This window comes from Falco punctatus (assembly GCF_963210335.1).
Source record: "Falco punctatus genome assembly, chromosome: 13".
Taxonomy (NCBI): Eukaryota; Metazoa; Chordata; class Aves; order Falconiformes; family Falconidae; genus Falco; species Falco punctatus.
Window position 1 is genome coordinate 13,688,763 of NC_137593.1, and position 15,226 is coordinate 13,703,988.

Consider the following 15,226-nt stretch of genomic DNA (forward strand, 5'->3'; position numbering starts at 1 on the left):
ACCTCCCTCTGCAGCTTTGGAAGCACTTTGTTGTTCTCTGCTTTGTGCTGTACCTTTCAAATGGGAGATATTCCCCTATCAGGTCCTTCAGCTGTTTGGCTTGTCACGTTGAGGGAAAAACAAGTGATAGACCTCTGCAGTGTAAAGTTTTCAGTGCCTTAAACTGCCTTAAACTCTCCTAGAAGCAAGGAGGAACCCCACGTATGGCCAATGTGTGGAGCGAGGCCCCATCTTGCAGTTTGGGGCGCAGGTCACGGTTTTTCTTTGGTTCACCAAGAAGCTGATACATACCTACCACCAAAGGACCGAACCAGATGCTCTGTGTGTGTGCCTATCCCAATATGTATGTGACTTGTGTTTTGTTGCCCTGCTGCCTATCATAGCAAGTTAAAAATAAACACTGGTGTTTTTCTACAGTGTGGGTAGAGCATTCCTTTGAAAGTTCAAGCATGAAAGTGATAGGCATTGGCAAAAATCTGCTGCTTTCAAACTGGTGCCAAATGGAGCTCATCTCCTTCCCGTTTACCTCGTCTCTGGGTCATCTTCATCGTGCTAGAAGCTGTGCTTATCCCTGCTGGTAATGCTGTGGTTGATCCTGTATCTGGGTTCTAGGTACAAATTTGGCATCTGCACTTAAAGTCAATGAAGCTTACAAGAGACAACTGTAAAATGATGCCTGCGCTGGTAGAAATGGCTTGCAGTGAGAGCCATGGAGCTCAGTCTGCTCAGCTCTGGAGAGGTGTATGTGCTTTTGCCTTAGTGCACAGAAAATACTATTCTCAGACTCTTTGAGCTGGCAAGGAAAGTCATAGTAAGCACAAGCACTTGCTGTTGGTTTTAGTTGAACACAGTCAGCGTGGGCATCATTATAAATTTGGGAGGAGTACAGGGTTTTGTACACAAGGTCTGATCTAGTAGTGGTGTGGGCAATCCTGATCTTAAACTAAAGTGGAGGTGGAGTGGAGAAGGCTTTTTATGCAAACAGGGACAAAGAAGCAAGTGCATGCAAAAATAGCCACAAGTGCAGGAGGGGGGGAAACACCCAAGTCCAAAGTCCAGATCTTGGCTGGTAGAAAGTGTGTCAGAAGTCTCTGTGTGTATGCTCCCCTGCCCCCACTCTTCTGATGTTGTGTTTTGGTTTGGGGTTGTTTTTTTGTTGTTTTGTTGTGTTTTTTTTTTTAATTCCCCTTCTGCTAATTATTTTGGCTTTGTTTCCCTGTCCAGTGTGTCGAGACTTTGCTGTTCTGGAAGATCACACCTTGGCCCATAACTTACAAGAACAAGAGAGTAAGTAGCAATGATCTTTGGAACAAGCTGAAGCAAATTTTCCCCAAAAGATACCTGGCTTTGTTTAGTTTTGCTAAGAAAAATCCTCTCTGCTTTTATTTCATTTTTATTCTTTTCAGTGGAAGACAGACTATTACTGTCTTCACTGTCCTGTAACACTACTCTGCATTCTGCCCCAGCTCCCATTGTACCCTAGAGATAGCCGCATTTAATGCTTCAATTTTGTGTTCTCCTTTAGAGTTGAGTTTATGCCATTTATGATGAAATTGCATGTAGGAGTGCACTTGAGGTTTTGTTGCTGTGCAAGGTTTTTAGAAATGACTAGCAATTTTGGAATTTGGAAGCTTCAAGTTTTATAGGCTGACCTGAGGTGCAACCAGAAGAGGTCTGTTTGTTTACTTACTTCAGAATTGCTAGCGCCTGCCTTTTGAGTGGAGGCTTCCTTTTAAGACATTTTGAGATAGGGCAGCTGTACACTACAACGGCTTAAAAGGGGGGAAAAAATACAGTCAGGAACTTCAAAGTGACTGGTATTTTTTTATTTACTTCTAAAAAAAAAATTTTTTACATGCTTATCTGTTACTTTAGGTATGCTTGCATTGCAGTTTCAGGTGTGGTGGCCTCTAATCTGCTTTGCTGGGTGCCAAGACTGTTGGTATCTACCAGTACTAGGTGCTAATACCGTTCCAGCTACTCTGCCAAGAGCGCAGGTTCTGCTGAAGTTGTGCCCTTGCTGCTGGAACCTGAGACCACTGAATTAAAGATGGCTTTCAGCTGCAGCTCATGTAGCCATCTTTTCTTGCAGGCAGTATCCATGTATGGTAAAGGACTCACTTTAGCACTCGGTTGCTCTGTTGCTAAATATAAAGGTAGTGAGATTCTGGAACTGATTATGTTGAGAGTGAGGAGTTCCCTCGTCTAGAGGTTCTTGAGAACAAATCATGGAAGCATCCATCAGAAGTGGTTTAGGTTCAGCTCATCCTCACTGGCCTCTGGTGGTCCCTTCCAGACCGACTTTATTAATCTAGGGTAACTTCCCACAGCCAGAAAATGAAATCCAAAGCCTAAAAAGCATTCCCTGTAAACCTGCATGCAAGTAAGATATGCAGATCTAGTTTTGGTAACAGGCACACATATACAGCCCCCTCAGTGCTGAGACAAGACAATCTCAAGCTGCTAGTGTAACTTCAGTTCAGGACTTCCCCACCTTTAGAGATGTTACATGATGCTCCCCTGCCAGGAATTACCTGCCTTTCTGGCCTGGAATCTCCCCCCTGCCCTGCTTTGTCTTGCACATAGTGTGAAGTTCTGCAGGCTGATCTGAGAGTTCTTGTCTGTGTTTATTTCCAGTTGAGCATCACTTGGCAACAAATGTTCAGCGTAATCGTCTGGTGCAACATGACTTGCAGGTGGCTAAGCAACTGCAGGAAGAGGAGGATCTGAAAGCACGTGCTCAAATCCAAAAACACCAAAAAGACTTGTGAGTTTGGGATGGAGCTGTTGAGATGCAAGTCCCATTTGATCAGAGCCCTGAAATCAGCTCCTTTGAGTTGGTTGGCAGCACCTGGGGTTCAGGTTGATCAGCCTTTTGCTTTTGTTTCCTTTTTCCTTTGGCTATCTGTTGCTGTAAGAGTATTAATACTCAGCTCTGTCACACAGTAATGGGAGCAGGTGGTCCTGGGGCCTGTCCCGGCTTAGATTCTATTGCCTGACCATGAGAAGGCACCTTCCTGTTCTGCTGCCTGTTGGCAAAGGGGTAACTTGGCCACTTGTGTCGACCTTGTCCCTGGCTAAAGTCTGAGGATGAAGAAACTGTACCACAGAAATGCACTGTTACGATGAATACTGTTGTGGAAATTGCAGATACTGGCACGTTTGCATTGTGCCTGATGAGTGCTTTTGAGGAGCTGGGTGCAGTGCTTTTTGGTGTCCTGCTGCACTGAGCAGCTGAAAGCCCCTGCTTGTGCTTGCAGATGGTGCAGTGTGAGGTGACCTGGGAAGAGGAGCTGCTGCCCCAGCATCAACTAGTGGAGATGGGTGGTGGGGGACAGGCCTGCTCTTGCAGCCGTTGACTTCTACAGCGGCTGGGGGAGGATGCCTAACGAGCAATCCAGTTTGCTCTGCAGGTTTGCTCAGGCCCCACACACCAAACCTAACCCCGTGGCCTGTGATTTGGCTTTCTGTGTGCTGTGGCTCTCAGGCTGCGGAGCTGGTATGGGAATGAAATGTGGCAGCGCAGGGCAAAGCAAACTGTGCTTTCCAATCCAGAGTTGACATAGTGCTTTTCTCTTTTTATTTCTTATGCATTTTTTTTTGCATGCCCCTCCCCCCCCCCCCCTTTAGTCTCTTGCCATGTGAGGTGTAACAAATGGGTCGTGTGACAGGGCTCAGTCAGATCCCAGGGATGAGAGATGGGAGGACAGGGCTCCCTGCAAATGCAGGGTCTGCAAGGCAGGATGCATCTCCTGGCAGCTGTGCTGCCTCCTGGCTTGTCATGCTCTGTGATGCCACCCACCAGGTACAGTTCATGGTGGATCACAAACCCTGGGTGGCTCATCTGGCAGAGACAGTGATGGAGTAGAAGAGCGCTGTATTGCATATGTGTGAGATACAGGACTGGCTTCAAAGGAGCGCCTCATGAAAGATGTGAAGCTGGGGTGTGACGAATCAGCCACTGTTTTCAATGTTCCCAACGTACTCTGGCAGCATTGGGTAGATGCATGTGTATGTCTCAAGTCTGTGCTTTCTTTCAATAGTTTTGTCTTCATTACCAATTAGAGATGTGAGCATGAAAACGACTACATAAAAATTAATTTTGTATGGCAGAGATGATTCCTTTTTGTTACTTGCTGGGAGCTGCAAACAATTTTCTTGTTGTAGGGCTCTGTAAAATGGGATTTACAAACTTTGTGAGCCAACTTACAGGAGAAATGCTGATGCAAAATGTTGTGTCAGCAACAGTTCTGCTCCTGAAAGCATGAGCTCTTTTGCAAGAACAGTAAAAAAAGTTGGAGCCATCCTTTTGTAATTGAATCTTTTTCTTCCTTAATTCTTTGTATGTTCCTGCTGTCTCCTCCTTGTGCAAGATCAGCGTGTTCTGGCAACAGAATGATCCTAGCTGTTGTTGCTTTCTGTATTGTCTAGGACAGTTTGACACTGCAAGGTGATGGGAGAAGTAAAGGAGAAGAACTGGGTGGTCTTAGAAACAGGGAATATAAAAATGTCTTCAAATTTATGGGCTTTCTTCTGTCTTTCAAATCATAGATTCTCTCCGAAAGACTTTGTGAAGATAAATGAGAGAATAATTTTTCTTCTCTTTCTAAGAGAATTTAGGGAAGCATCAAACCTGATTTTCATGATGCTTTAAAAGCATCTCTCACATCTAGCTGAGCAGCCTGCACGCTGCCAAGCATAGTAGCAAGGTTGCTAGAATAACTGTTGGAAATACTGTGAAAATATGCTCTCTCATTTCACTCCCAGTGCTGTGATTGTTCTGTTACACCAATGTGAACAGTTCCTTCGAACAGTTCCCTTAAACCCTTTTTTTTTTATTTTTTTCCCCTCCTCATCTGGCAACAATTAGTTGGCAATGTGAATGGGAGCTTTCTGATCACACTGAGTGTTGGTTTTTTTGGTTTTTTTTTCTTTTTTTTTCCTAAACTGTTTCCCTGGCACACTTTACACTCCTGGCTGCTTGGGAACGAAGGACACATAGGTGTGATGTTCAGGGAGGGTGACACTTATGTTGCTCTGGCTGATTTCTGGGGACTGGTGGGAACTCACACTAAAGAAATGAAGGATAAGAAGAGCTGTCAGAGTTCTTTAACCTGTTTTCTTCTGCTTAGTCAAGTTGAAACACTAGCTTATGTTAACTAATCAAGTCTCAGTATTTAATTATCACTGAGCAATAAAACCTAAAATCTAATCCTCTGTTGCTGTTCAGTGGTTCTTAAGAGATTGATATGGCGTATTCTGGGATGCGTGTCATCAGGAACAAGAAAATGCTTCTGCTTTTGCATTACTTCTGGTGTTCTTTGCTACAAATGGAGAGGCAATGACCTTGTTGCCTTGGCTCTGAAAGATGATTAGCTGTTTCTGTCTCCTGTTTGTCTGCGATAAGATGTATTTTAAGCATTTAGCAAGTCAGTTGGTGTTGTTGAACTTGGCACCTTAGCTCTGTTCACAGGTGCTGAGGGAACTGGAGACATACAGTGCCTTGATATGTCTGACCTTTCTAACTTATTTTCTACCTGGATTCATGTCCTCTGAGAGTGGGGTCATAAGGGATCCACTCTCTTAGGCCCCCTGACAGCCTGCTCCCCAGGATTTGCATATTCAGCTATTGTTTTGCTGAGGACTGTGGTTCCCTGCTGGTGTGAGGTTTGCCAAGGTCCCTTTTCACATGGCAGGTTCTTTTGCTGCTGCGTGAGCTCGTGTGCCTTTGGACAGCTCTGTCCCTTGAGTCAAGTGAAACACATACATGCACACACACACAATGCCAGGTTTTATTACCTGGATGGAAGAAACTGATGCTTTACCTATTGCTAACACCACCCCTACAAACGCTGAAATCCATTAATGCCTTCCAGGGTGTCTCTAGACGTAGGTCAGTTTATGGATATGCACAAGTGTTTGCAAACGTGGTGGTCTGGGAAAGGGAAGGAAATATTGTGTTGTGACACTGCCTGGAGGTTCATGTGTGTTTGGGGAAGGGGATATAAATAGCATGCAGTACTCAACTGCATGTCTGCTTCCAAGGAGCAGTTGACAGAAATAAAGAAACTTCTTTTCCCTCGTGCTGTGTGTTCATTTCCATTCCCTATGACAGATTAGTTGCTTCCTGGTGGCATTTGTCCTCTAAACCCTCTTCTTGTTGCAGTGTCCTTCCTCGCCACCCTAAGCCACATACTCACTCTTTCCACTTCTCTCATTCTTCTTCACTTTCTATGAAAGAAGGCTTTGTGGTGCCACTGACTGCTCCATTTTTCTCTGTTTTGCTACCAAAAGTTTGTCTGCCTTTACTTTTTTAGTTTCCTCCACTCATGTCCTAGACTCTCTTTCAGTCCTTTGCCTCCTAGTTCTCTAGTCATTGATCAAGCCTAGAACTAGTTGCTCCAGCCCACACAGCACAACTTTGGCATAGCTGAACCTGCTTCTCTTGAAATACTTGCTTGACTTCTGTAATATGCTCTTGGTAGGCCTTCCATCACCTGTCTGATCAGTGTCAGTGTATTCTTCAAAAGAGTGTATTCTAATAAAGCAAGCTTTGCCTATTGCTGTTCCCATTCTCATCTCCTATGCATTGCTTTTCAATAGTCTCAGTTGCAGAGATAGCTTTCATTGATTTATTATTCTTTTTATTTTATTTTCCCCTTCCCCCTGACCTGTTTCGAGCTAGTTTTTGGCTCCATTTCAACAGTGCTGAAAGAGTGAGCTGTTAATTTTTCTTTTCTAATCCTTCAGCCCTTTTCAGGGTTGCCCTGAGGAACCCCTGGCCATCATTCCAGCCTGTTGCTGGGCATCAGAGCACGTTGCTGAGTATGGCACAATTCTTGCAGATGCTTTCTGTATGACATCCCAGAAATACGACCTTCCCAGTCAGTCCACGCAGACGAAACTCTCATTTCATGTCTCTGTTATTCTAGTATCTGTCTGTCCCCAGTCAATGCGATCTTGTGTTGCTGCTGCAGCCACACTGGCACTGTGACGATGGCTCCCTCACCCCTCGTTTTGACACATCACTGTCTTGTCTCTTGGCACCGGTTCTGCTTTTGTGTCTTGTCCCACCTCAGTGGCATTTCTCATAGGTTACTGAACTGCCACCTCCAGCCTCAGCTTGGCCTGTGTACCACGCTTCTCTATCAGCATTTCTGTGTGTGACTTTCATGTGAAAACCACTGCCCAGAAATGCCCATGGTAACCATACCCCTGAACCCCTCCTTTGGTACCACGTGTACAGAAACTCCTCAGCAGAATTAGGCTCTTTGCAGGCTCCCATGTGCTACCTTGGTCTGCCCTGTCCTATGGTGTCTACCTCCTTTCTTGGCAAACTGCCTATGAATCTGTTTTCTCTTGCTTTATGCTCTGATTGTGAATGTTTTGGGACCTATTTTCTAAATTTGGCCAGCAGTAAGTACAGGGAGCTCTAGTCCCCGGCGAGGATTCGTAGGCTCTGCATTAATACTGGGTAATAATTCTTTTGTGTAAATCAGATGGGTTCTTTAGCTCTTTTATCCCTTTCTCCAGGCTGACTGATGCCTGTGACTTTAGCTGCCTGTAATCCTTGTCTCCTTGCCTTCTAGAGAACGACAGGACTGCGAGATCGCTCAGGAAATCCAAGTGAAGCTTGTATTTGAAGCAGAGCAGCGCCGCAGGCAAGAGGAAAAAGACGAGGTAACCTTTAAAGCTGCAGGGATGGCAGGGCTATTTGTAGCAGCCCTTTCAGTGCAGGCATTTCTTGGTCATTAGCCACAGGAGTTGGCTTGTGTGGTGTCAGTTCTGGTCTTTCCAGATCTCTGTATGCACAGAGATTTTGGGGAGTCCTGTTACAGCAATAAGATACAATCATAGTCCTCACACGCCAGGGTCACAAGGGTTGCTGATGCCAGTGGCCTTGCTAACGAAGAGGGCAAGTAATAGGTGGGTCTTGTTGAGGTGTTCGTTGCCCCGGTGTAGGAAGTTGTAATTGTTTATGCACTCTGAGATCTGCTTGCTTTCTCAAATGCAAGAAGACAGGTACCGCGTTTGGGAGAATCCTGGGTCATAATTTCTTCACCTTTTTGGTACAAAGACTTCAGCAGGACCCTCAGTCCAGCCATCCACGTCTGGCTTCTCCATTATGTTCCTTCAGCTTGAAGGGCTGCCCTGGCAGATGTGGAAGGCTTCCAAAAGGAGCTTGTAACAGGGGTGGGAGGAACACTGGCTAAAGGATTTGTGCTATAAGTGTAACTGTCTTATTTTTACCAGGAAGGTGAAAGGGATGCAATACTGTTCACGTTGCCTGTGGAATTGCACCTTTCCTTCCTGCTTTACATAGAGAGCGGCTGGGCTGTCGGCAGTCTGACAACAGGTCCGTGCAACCTGACAAACCAGCGTGCTGACCATCTTGTGCTGTTGGGAGCAATCTTCAGATTAATGTGGCTCAGAGTAATGAGAAGTCATAAATATGCTTTGTCTTACTGCTGGTACATGGGAAGTTCCCAGGTGTGGCTGAAATGTAGCTGTGGACTGAGTTAGGCTGCATCTGGGTACCAGGGTGTGGCAGTGCTGCCCATCCTTGCAAAAGGACTTCTGGAGAGTTTGAATGGAGACTGCTTTCCTTCCAAAGTGCCCACCAGTATTACTTCTTACGGGTGGGCTTCTGTGCTGATGCAGAGCCTGAGCAATGTGAGTGAGGCTGCGCAGTGCCTCAGCTTTGTTAACTGGCAGTGACAAACATCAGAGCTCCTTCTGTAGCCTCAGCACAGCATCTATACGCGTACCTGTAGGACACTCTGCATTACATCAGTGCTGGACATGCCACAATAGTCGTGTATTTGTCACACATGAGGGTATAGTAGGTGCCCAGCATACGCAATAGTGCTCTGGTATCAGCCGTGTCTAGCGGTGCTATGCCGGTGCTGTGCTTGAGGCAGATCCCGTCTGATGTGCAGGGTTTTTAAATAAACCCATAAGCCTATCTGCTTACAAGTCCAGTTTGTAAGAAGTGGTTTGTGTGGGTTTGCAAGTCCTGAGTTGTCTCAGTCCTGGAGATAATATAAGAAGTGGTTTGTGTGGATTTGCAAGTCCTGAGTTGTCCTGGAGATAATGTGCTTAAGCCCATATATTTATAGACTTACTGTACTTGCTAAAAGAGGTTAATCTTGTCAGGGGAAGGAATCTTTTTTTGGTTGTTTGTTTTTTTGTTTGTTTGTGTGTGTGTGTGTGTAAAGCCTGTGGCATCCCCAGATCCTCCACAAAGCTGAGCAGATCTGTTCTGAATCCTGAAATAATAGTTTGTACTTGAACACCCATCCAATATCCTCCAGTGCTGGCTTTGCTCTGGAGGGTGTTGGCTCTTAGTTTGCATTTCAGTGATGCCTTTCCTGCCTGCAATGTACATTCCACATGCGTGGCTCTGTAAAGGTCCTGAGGATTAGAAGGGCTTAAATGAATAGCATCCAAAGGGCTAATATTCCCAGCTGGTATCTTCTAGCCTCTCTTCCTAGCTTCAGACTAGCTCCACACTTGCAAGCTTCAGGGCCCCAAATGACCAAGCCCCAGGGAGCTGTTTGCTGTTGCTAGGTCTTGTTGATCCATTAGTCAAATGGAATGCTATTCTTTCTGATGGCATATCTACCAAAACTGCGACAGAAGATAAACAGCTACAGTCCCTGCAGTGCTTCTGCCTTGCACCTAGTCTGCTTTTCCTAACGTCCCTTTTGATTTTCTTTTCCTTCAGCATCTGTCTGTCAAATTGATGCATTTCCCTGCCTGGCATCTTACAGTCCCTGTAAATTACAGCCAGTTTGAGGCGAGTTCGTAACTTGCTCTGGGAACTTCTTCCAGTCAGAAGCACCTTCAGCTGGAGACATCTATGCCCCTAGTTTTCTTCCTCCGGTGAAGTCCAGGGGGGAGGTCCAGCCCGCTCATGTGAGTGTGCGTGCCCTTGTGTGAAATCCATTCTCTAAAGCCCAAGGCCACACGTGCAGTCCCTTCTGCCATGCTTTGGCCATTGGGGCGTTGCAGGTTTATGTACAGCTGGAACAGGAACCTGCGAGTCTGCAGCGGGGTTGCAAGCTCAATGCTGGGCCTGGGTGAGTTTGGATACTGGTTGGTGAGATGGTCCCTTGTGTCAGCCACTAAGCTGGAAGCCCTGTCCAGCCCAGGGGTTGAATTTGAGTGTAACCCTGTCAGTGCCACATCTGAAAAATTAAACTATAAGGATTTCTGTTATTGAATGAAGAATTTAAATAGAAGAATCTAGAGATATTTTTCAGGGGGGAAATTTAACATCTGTTTTCTTCCTTCTCTGCAGGACATTGCCCGTCTTCTTCAAGAGAGAGAACTGGAGGAAGAGAAAAAGCGCAAGAAGCGCTACCCAGAATCCCAGGGACACACAGTCTATGAAGAAAATGGAGGTATGTTTCTGCTAGATGAAAGATCAGATCTTGGCAGTATAGGTGAACCTGGTTATCTGGCAACTCCATACAGGAGGTTTCCCTTATCCTACAGTCCTGCATTCAACATGCACCATTGCATCAGTTTCCAGGGTCAGGATCAGACTTCATTCCAGAATCAGGAAATATTAAAAAAAAAAAAAAAAAAAAAGCAGAGAAGACAATTTTATAATTTTTGATGTCCTAGAAGATAGCCTAAAGGACAGGGGTAAGGTGTGTGGTGTGTGTAGGTGCAAGCACACCCACGCATGCATGTATTAAAAAGGGCTTGTGGAAAAAGACAGTACCTGATAAGCTACAGTTACTTCTGTGTAACACCGCAAGCATGTGGGGGAGAAATGCAGATGCAATTTCATGCTTGCGTTTGAAAAGAAATAGTTCCATGTGCTCATCTGTGATGCTGGCATGGCTACGTGCATAAAAGGAATAAATGCTGGTTCGTGGAAGAGCCTTTCAAAAATAACTCCTTGCAGGTATGTATCCAAGCATTAAAATTAGCACAACTGCTTTGAATGACTTACTGAATAACAAGGTCATCTCTTCAGAATGTCTCTGCTGTGATTATCATCTGGGACTGTACATTGTGGAAAAGATACGACCCACAGCGCTGTATTGCTTTCTCTTGGTTGGCTTTTATGATTGAATACAGACCTTCTTCAAATTGCGAGGAGAGAATCAGGGTGTGTTTAATTATGGAACAATCTGGGGATGGCTTTGCTGTGCACTGGTGGTGGTTCTTGTGTTCTTTCTTTAAAAAAAATGTGGTGGGGAAGAGATGGGCTGCTTTTGATTAACAGATTGTGAAGATGAAGATCAGACCTCTTATTTCTCATTTTAACATCAATGCCATTGGTGACTTTAAATGTCTTTTATTTGAACTCACACAAAGTATTTTAGTTTCAATTCGGAAGAAGTTCAAGGATGGCCAAGAAAACACAAAGAACAAAGTGCAAAACAGTAACAGAGTGGAAACTTCATGACCACAAGTCCTGCTATGTGTACAGAGCTGGGAAAGTCTTTGATCTTGGAGTCTTATGGCCAACCCACACTTCATATTTTCAGAATTAAATGGGATGAGTCCCTGGAAAAAATACAATATAGGTAATAGTGTTGCCATGTAGAAATGGTATGACAGGGTGGAATTTTGTCACAGAAATCAGCTGACAAAAGCCTGTGTCTCTCTGAACCGAGACTCTGATATGGATTTGGAGAGCAGAATGTTGCATGGGTCTAATTTTTCTTCCTGAAGTAATCAGTAGTCTCAGAGGTGGGGTCGAAAGTGTTTTGATTGATCATTCGTAGTAATTCTGCTCTTGATCCATGCTTCTTAAAAACTAGAATGGACTGGAGTTGATTTTGGTGCCTGGATCTAGTCCATTTATCTGGAACCTTTTAAATGCTTGGGCACCACTTGATTAGGCGTCAGCATCCTTGGTTTGTATCATCGTCATTCCTTGCAAACTTCAACAACAACAGCAAAATAGCCCTTGCTTTGTTTGGGTTTTAGACTGTCTTGAGACTGAATAAAAACTTATCCACATCCAGGAGGAATGTGGATTAGGGCTATTGCTCCAAAGCAATCTGAGCTCTGAAAAAGTGGAAAAATAAGCATGAAAAAAGGCATGGTTCCTCCCAGAAGTGTCTGTGCCATGAAAAACACTTCTGTGTTCGCTCAGTCACTTGCTTCTTGGGCAAGTAACACCAGGACCTAAAGAGTGTTTGCGTGGCCCCTGTGGAAGTTGCCGCAGGAACCGGTGCCTGCTGAGGAGTTAATTGCCCTGAGATACCCCAAAAGCAAATCTGCTCAGGCTGTCTGGCATGGTTGCCTTACCTACAGCAATCCTTTCCCAGCGCAGCCCATGCTTTGCTCTTTTGTGATCTCCTGCTCTCTGCTGCTGTATGAGCTTTCCTTAATGACAAAATTGAATTAATTCTTAGATCCTTGTTCGTATTGTTCAAAATCTGACTCTTGCTTTCAGGCTCTGGTATCTGTTGTTCAGTAAGTCGCTTAAGTTGTTTTTTTTTGGATATTTCTTTCCTGTAAATCATGTGAATATCTAAAACTGAACACAAAAACCAGCCAGTTAGGAGTAACCACAGCAGTTCCTGTTACAGTTCTTGGGCTTTTAAAAATATACCTGTTCTGGATAAAAGTCACACAGATTTGTTTCCAAGGTGAATTTTCTGTAGGCTGTATTTTTGCTGGCTCTGAAAAAGATTTTTCTGAATAGAATGACTTGAAGAGAACATTCAGTTTTGGTGTGTTTGTTCCCCCAGCTCTCACCTCCCCAAAATCTAGATGATTGTAAGGAAGGCAGAGCTATGTATTACAACAGGATGCAGTTCATGTGCAGTGAAATAGATTTTAAATATTTTTAGATACTATTAAAAAAAAAAAATCTATGACCTGTGGAGAAGGAAAGTTTTGGGTTTTTGGGTGTGTTTTTGTAGTTCTGTTTCAAGTCAGCCTCTGCCTCAAGGCAGGTTTTTTGGTTTGCTTTTTTGGTGTGTGGTTCTTTTTTTTTTTTTTTCCCCAGAAATACACCTTTATTCTGAAAAGCTGTTGTAGAGAGAGATAATAGTTCACTCAGTACAATGATTTTTCTTAGCGAATAGGTTGATTGAAAAATAAATTGAACAACAGACTGTATACAGACAGACTGCTGTATCCTCATAGCTGTATTAGGTTTTATTACTGAAACTAAAAGCAAAGAAAATTTCCACCTGCTTTCTGGAAAGCACAGAGGAAGCAACTCTGCCAAGCTGCTGAGTAAGCAGCTTTTCCAGATACATTGCTGAGGTCAGGAGCCAGGGTTTTGTGAAGTCTTCTCCTGCCCTTAGATTTCCATACCTCTCTCTGCAAACAGAGTGTAAACTTTTTGCTTAGGCACTGAGTAAGTGTGGGCCCTGAAACTTCTGGGTCTGCAAGAGATATGTGACAGTCGGATGGAAGATACCTGGATGCTGCAGCTATCCATCATCTCATTGTTGCTGTCAAAAAAAATATTCCGTCCCACTTGCCTCCTTCTCTTTGCTTTACGTGGGTCTTCCCCTCATTAGGTGAGGCTGTTCTTTTCTGATGAAAACCCTTGTGCCTGAAGCCAGGGCAAGGCACTGGTGCTCATGAGCTAGGATCCAACCTGACCCTCTGCTTGGCCCCTCCCGGCCTTATGTCCCCACCTACATCACCTCCCAGCCTTACCTGCACCTTGTGCCCTCCTTTGCCAGCCTTTCTTTGGCGGTTTCAGTATCCTGCAGCAGTGACACATCACCAGGAGATGAGCTACTCTGCTGGCGGTTTTTCAGCCCCAATATATTGATATGTCCTTAGGAGGTGCTTGGACACACTTTCAGGCTGAACGTGTGCTTTCTACTCCAACCCTGTTGCCTCCTGTGCTGCCCTGCTGCTAGCCAGGCTGTCATTTCACGCTGTCCCATGTTATATCCTGCAAGCGGGTTACCCCATTATTATTCTTCCTGACCCCATCATGCTTTGCCTGCATTTCCAGCTTCTCCTAGCATCAGGCTCCCTCATCTGCATGCTGTGAGTCTAGCTTCGCTGAGCTGCCGTTAACCCCCACCCCACTAACCTGCTCGTTGTTTGTCCCCCCTGTTGCTCAGAGCACCCCTGGGGTGACCCCAGAGAGCAGGTTTCTGAGCCTCGCAGGGCACGTAGTGGTGACAGACACACATGCTGGCAGAGAGAGCACCGAGAAGCACCCTCGCCATTGTCCGACGGTGCCTGTGGACACAGGCATTCCACCTTGGAGGATTGTCGGAGGTCTCCTCATCTAAGTGAGCCCAGCGGTGACCGTTGGCAGGAGTGGAAATCAGCCAGCCAGGGGAGGTCCAGGAGACATCCCAGCCTTGACCTGGAAAGAGAGTCTGAGCATGGCACCCATGACCACAGCAACAGCTGGGAGCTGCGGGAGAGGAGGGCAGGTGGCAGAGAGAATGCTTGGAGACCTCTCAGTCTTGACCTGGAGTCCGACCATAGACTCGCAGACCAGGCGTGGTGCAGCAGAAAGCCAACAAGGCAAGACAGAAAAAAGCACCTTCCTCTTCTTGAGGTGGAACTGGAGGCTGAGCAGGAAACCTGGCATCGGGGTGACAGCCAGCTGGTGCATCCTGAAAAACACAAGTCTCGTCATCAGGGCCACTTGTCACACAGAACGGTGCAAGATGAGAAGCGCCGTGATGCTGAACCTAGAGATAATCATAGGAGGGGTGAGGAGAGAGACTCCAAAAGGGCAGGACACAAGAGACATTCCCCCTTCTTACATGCAGTGACCCAGGGGAAGGTTGGAGACTGCTGGCAAGACTCAGGTAACCAAGTGATGGGGAAGGTGTACGTATGTGTGGGGGTGGACCTTTGTGTGCCCTGTCCTGGTGTCTGAAATCTGTGTTGTTTCCTTTGAAGGCGTTTATCTCCAATATCCAACTACGATGTGTACGTGGTAAATCCTGCCAGGTTTTAAATCTCACTAAAATTTCTTTAGTGAGATTCTTCTTATCCGTTCATGTTCTTGCTCTGTTTATTTCCTGACATGTTGCGTGCCGTCAGAGAGGATGAGTAAGAAGATATTGTTGGAAATGGTACCCTTAGTGTCCTGTGTTTAGGAAAAAAAAAAAGAAACCACAAAAAAAATCCCAAGAACCAACCAACCAACAACTAGCTGTTTTTGTTTTTTTTTTTTATGATATGTTTTATGCTGTGGTTGCACCAAAAAAAAAACCCAAAACAAAAAACAAATATTATGATTATATTTGTATTTTTTGAT

At 45.2% G+C, this 15,226-nt stretch overlaps 1 protein-coding gene across 5 annotated transcripts in view; it reads left to right on the forward strand.

The window, feature by feature from the left end:
• Window positions 1-15,226, forward strand: part of CCDC50 (coiled-coil domain containing 50) — a 45,667-nt gene that overhangs the window by 16,939 nt on the left and 13,502 nt on the right. For 4 of the 5 annotated variants that reach the window (XM_080410560.1, XM_080410561.1, XM_080410562.1 and 1 more), the window contains exons 2-5: window positions 1,225-1,287; window positions 2,638-2,767; window positions 7,590-7,680; window positions 10,304-10,406. In XM_080410560.1, coding sequence (XP_080266686.1) covers window positions 1,225-1,287; window positions 2,638-2,767; window positions 7,590-7,680; window positions 10,304-10,406 — 387 coding nt within the window. Of the gene's footprint in view, window positions 1-1,224; window positions 1,288-2,637; window positions 2,768-7,589; window positions 7,681-10,303; window positions 10,407-14,066; window positions 14,772-15,226 lie in introns of all 5 variants that reach the window. The other variant, XM_080410564.1, reaches the window with a different exon arrangement.